Source organism: Salmo salar, chromosome ssa02 (assembly GCF_905237065.1).
Source record: "Salmo salar chromosome ssa02, Ssal_v3.1, whole genome shotgun sequence".
Lineage (NCBI taxonomy): Eukaryota > Metazoa > Chordata > Actinopteri > Salmoniformes > Salmonidae > Salmo > Salmo salar.
The window spans coordinates 92553012-92558011 of record NC_059443.1 but is presented as its reverse complement, the minus strand read 5'-3'; the positions used below and the strand labels follow the sequence as shown (position 1 = coordinate 92558011).

The 5000-nt window shown below is 49.8% G+C and overlaps 1 protein-coding gene across 1 annotated transcript in view; it reads right to left on the bottom strand.

The window, feature by feature from the left end:
- Positions 1-5000, bottom strand: part of LOC106592863 (voltage-dependent T-type calcium channel subunit alpha-1H) — a 103885-nt gene that overhangs the window by 69949 nt on the left and 28936 nt on the right. Inside the window, exons 8-9 of the mRNA XM_045712369.1 lie at positions 1192-1795; positions 584-798 (exon numbers count right to left, since the gene is read on the bottom strand). Coding sequence (XP_045568325.1) covers positions 584-798; positions 1192-1795 — 819 coding nt within the window. The remainder of the gene's footprint in view (positions 1-583; positions 799-1191; positions 1796-5000) is intronic.

Sequence of the window (5000 nt, the reverse complement as noted above, 5' to 3'; positions counted from 1 at the left end):
TAGTAATAATAATAAATAGTAATATAATAATAGCAATAATAATAATAATAATAGTAATAATATAATAATAGTAATAATAATATAATAATCGCAATAGTAATGATAATAGTAATAATAATATAATAATCGCAATAATAATATAATAGTGTAATAAAATAATAGTAATATAATAATAATGGTAATATAATAATAGTAATAATATAATAATAGTAACAATAGTAATAACATAATAATAGTAATACTAATTATACTCATAACTAAATAATAATATACTAAAATAATAATAAAATAATAATAATACTCATAATAATAATAATAATATAATAATCAAATTAATTATATAGTAATAATCGTAATAATAGTAATTACATTAATAGTAATAACAATAATATAATAATAATAATAAAATCATAATCATAACATCATACTATAATAGTAATAATTTGTAAAGTACATTTCTTACATGTATGAAGAAACAAACATAACATGGAATATCCTACGATATCTAAAACCCAGGCAGGTATAGATCAGATCAGTCTAACTAGATGATCATTGACAACGTCAATAAGTCCTACAGTCTTACATGCTCCAACCTGGTCTGTAGCTCCGCCCACCACCCAACTAGCTCTCCGATTGGCCTCAGGGCCTGTCCATCTACACGCCGGAGGCTGTTACCGCGGCCAGGGCTCTGGTTGCCGTGGCGCTGGTTGCCTGGTTCAAAATCGGCATGGTCGTTGTCACTAAGCTGGTCGTCGTGGACGCAGTAGGGGCACGGCAACGACTCCCAGTGCTCCGCCTCTGAAAACGGTAACGCCAGACTGTCAACACACACACCTGATGGAGAGACGTTACTAGACTCACACACACACACACACACACACACACACACACACACACACACACACACACACACGACACACGACACACACACACACACACACACACACACACACACACACACACACACACACACACACACACACACACTGAGAACACACACACTGAGACACACACACACACACACACACACACACACACACACACACACACACACACACACACACACACACACTGAGAACACACACACACACACACACACACACACACACACACACACACACACACACACACACACACACACATACACACACACACACTGAGAACACACACACTGAGAACACACACACTCACTCTTATCGTGTTCTAACACCAGTTGCTGCAGTTTGCTGAGCGCCTCCACTGAGACGGCGTGGCCCCTCCCACCGGAGGTCACGTAGCCGGGGTCAGGGGTCAGGTCGTAGAGGTCGTGGGGGTAGATAGAGGGGTAGTTTAACTCCCCGCCCTTCCTCCCTACTCCCCCGTTACCCCCGTTACTCATCTCCACCCCTACAGAGTTAGACGGACGAGGAAGAGGAGGAGGAGGAGGAGGACGACAATGAGCAAGGTGGAAGACACCGTGAGCGTGTCCCGAGTGCCGATTGGCCAGTCCGTTCACCTCTCCTTTGGGTGTGCGTTGGCGTGTCCAACAGGGACAGGTGCGGCGAGGCGTGGGCGTGGAGAAGCGCTTGACGACCCGGGCGGCTCTGCGGGTCAGTTTACGGTACAGATGACCGATGTAACGCAGCGTCTCCTCGTAACAAGACCCCGGTTCCTGATAGGACGCCAGAGTGGAGGCGTTGCTGAGGTAACGGGCGCGCTGCTCCGACCTCATCAGGGCGTTCTCCCGCTGCTTCGTCTCCGAGAACTGGGTTGCTATGACGACCAGGCACAGGTTCAGCATGAAGAACGAGCCCACCTGGAGAGGGAAGGACGACAAACGCACAGAGTTACCAGGATGACAACACACACATAGTTACCAGGACGACAACACACACAGTTACCAGGACGACAACACACACAGTTACCAGGACGATAACACACACACAGTTACCAGGACGACAACACACATAGTTACCAGGACGACGACAACACACATAGTTACCACACATACACATATATTCAGAACCTGTAAAGCTTAGAGACGATTTAATGTGATGATATCAATAGAGAGGTCTATTTTCTGGATGATTTTAAATATTGACTGGCTTTTCATCAGCCTGCCCACTCAAGAGAAAGATTCAATCTGTAACCAGTGCCTACAACCAGGTTCAGGTTATCAATCAACCTACCAGGGTAGGTCCAAACAGCACATGAATGAAATCATCAATATGTATTGATCACATCTTTACTAACGCTGCATTTTGGTCTTCCCTGCAACACAACGAAGGATTTTGTGACAGAACTACCCACCACCAAAGGACCAAGCAGCGGAAAAGAGGACAGAGGCAAGTGAGGGAGGAATGTTGGAAGCAGCGCGCTCGGGAGGTGATGGATTCCTGGTCGCTGGAGGTGTTGACGGCGAGGATTGACTGGACATGGAAGCAGTTGCGGGTCCACTGTGACAACCTGCCTGGGAGGCAGGTAGAACCCGAGGCAGCCCAAATAATTTTTTAGGGGGGGGCACAAGGGCTATTTGGCGGGGCGAGATTACAGCCCCAGGCCAGCTCCCCGTACCCTTGTAGGGCAGACTGGACAGGTCCCGTGCTTTGGGGTTGGGGCTGTGGTGAGGCCTGGGATTTTCCGGCCGGTAGGCAAGGTACCAGCGCCCCGCATGTGCCAGGGCGAAGTAGGCATCGAGCCGGAAGGGGTGATGCCAACCCTGCGCTCAAGAACGCCAGTGCGCCCTTTCGGTCCGGTGTTTCCCGCTAGACGCACTAGCATGGAGGTGCGTGTCTCCAGGCTGGCACGTCCAGTAGCAGCCCCACGCATCAGGAGTCTAGTGCGTCAGCCCAGCACCGCCAGTCAACAGTCGTCAGAGCTGCCCGCCAGTCAACAGTCGTCGGAGCTGCCCGCCAGTCAACAGTCGTCGGAGCTGCCCGCCAGTCAACAGTCGTCGGAGCTGCCCGCCAGTCAACAGTCGCCGGAGCTGCCCGCCAGTCAACAGTCGCCGGAGTGGCCAGACTGCGCTGAACTGCCGGAGTGGCCAGACTGTGCTGAACTGCCGGAGTGGCCAGACTGCGCTGAACTGCCGGAGTGGCCAGACTGCGCTGAACTGCCGGAGTGGCCAGACTGCCCTGAACTGCCGGAGTGGCCAGACTGCGCTGAACTACCGGAGTGGCCAGACTGCGCTGAACTGCCCGGAGTGGCCAGACTGCCCTCCGGCCCAGCCCGAGGGGCCCTCCTGCCCTCCAGCCCAGCCCGAGGGGCCCTCCTGCCCTCCGGCCCAGCCCGAGGGGCCCTCCTGTCCCCCGGCCCAGCCCGAGGGGCCCTCCTGTCCCCCGGCCCAGCCCGAGGGGCCCTCCTGTCCCCCGGCCCAGCCCGAGGGGCCCTCCTGTCCCCCGGCCCAGCCCGAGGGGCCCTCCTGTCCCCCGGCCCAGCCCGAGGGGCCCTCCTGTCCTCCGGCCCAGCCCGAGGGGTCCGTCTGCCTGGCGCAGCTATTGGCGCCACCGAAGTGGGCGACGCCGATGGTGGAGCAAGGTCCACGTCCTGCACCTGAGCCACCTCCAGGATAGGTGGGTTGGGGAGGGAGGGTGTAGCACAGTGCCGTTGTTGACGGCAGCCACCCTCCCTTATTGTTTATGGGTTTTGTTGGGGATTTTGTTTGTTGGTGTTTTTTTTGTTGTTAGGTGCATTCCGGGGTCTGCACCTTGAGGGGGGGGTACTGTCACGTCCTGACCAGCAGATGGAGCTGTTGTAATAGTTTTGGTGTCAGGACGTGGCAGTCTTGTGTGTGTGATTGTTCTGTGTTGGTCTTGTGACTCCTGATCAGGAACAGCTGGGGATCGTTGTTCCTGATTGGGAGTCATATATGTAGGAGTATGTTTGTCACTTGGTTTTGTGGGTAGTTGTTTTTGCACTGCGTTGGTGAGCCTGCAAAACTGTTTAGTGTTGTGGTTATCATTTATTGTTTTGTCAAGTGGATGCTTTACTCTTTTTTTGTTAATTAAAATATGAGTATCCACAACTCCGCTGCATTTTGGTCTTCCCTGCAACACAACGAAGGATTTTGTGACATGAACGGCAAATAAGTCCGGCTGTACAACCGATTGGCAAACCTACTGCATATTGAGAAATCATGTGACTAAAGAAGAAACTACACTATGAAACAAAGATAAATAACACAAAGATAGTAAAAAAAAACGTTGGAGGACCTTCAATGACATTTTGGGGGAAAAGGCAAACTCAGCTCCATCATTCATTGAATCATTTACATTTTTTACATTTTAGTCATTTTAGCAGACGCTCTGATCCAGAGCGACTTACAATAGTGAATGCATACATTTAATTTCATTTCATGCATTCTTTTGTACTGGCCCCCCCGTGGGAATCGAACCCACAACCCTGGCGTTGCAAACACCATGCTGGCGTAGCAAACACCATGCTCTACCAACTGAGCCACAGGGAAGGCTATTATTATGTTTTTTAAATTCATTGGCAAGATTAGCAAACAACAGACAAACGCTGACACGACACATCCAAGTACATCTGACCAAATTACGAAAGACAAACATTGTAATTTTGAATTCCGTAAAGGGAGTGTGGGAAGAAAGTGGAGAGGAAAAAAATAAATGATTGAAGTCTATCAACAATGACAAGCCACCGTCAGGTCTAACAATCTGGATGGGGAATTGACTGAGGATATTACCACTCCAATTTGCCACATCCTCAATCTAAGCCGACAGGAAGGTGTGTTGCCCTCAGGCCCCGGAAGGGAAGCTAATAGCCGACCAATCAGCCTGTTAATTAACCAACCCTAACACGCTGACCACACCCCCGCGTTACGAGCGTTAGCGTCGCAAACATAAACGTTATTCAATTATCGCCTCCCAAAAAAACGCTCAACGATTGTCTGAGTAGCCAGGCGTTAAAAATAGAACTCGGTTGCTATTGGTGACGGTCGACGCGCTGAATGTCCCGCCTCTCCCATCTCCTCATTGGTTTATCGGGAGCATATTAAACCC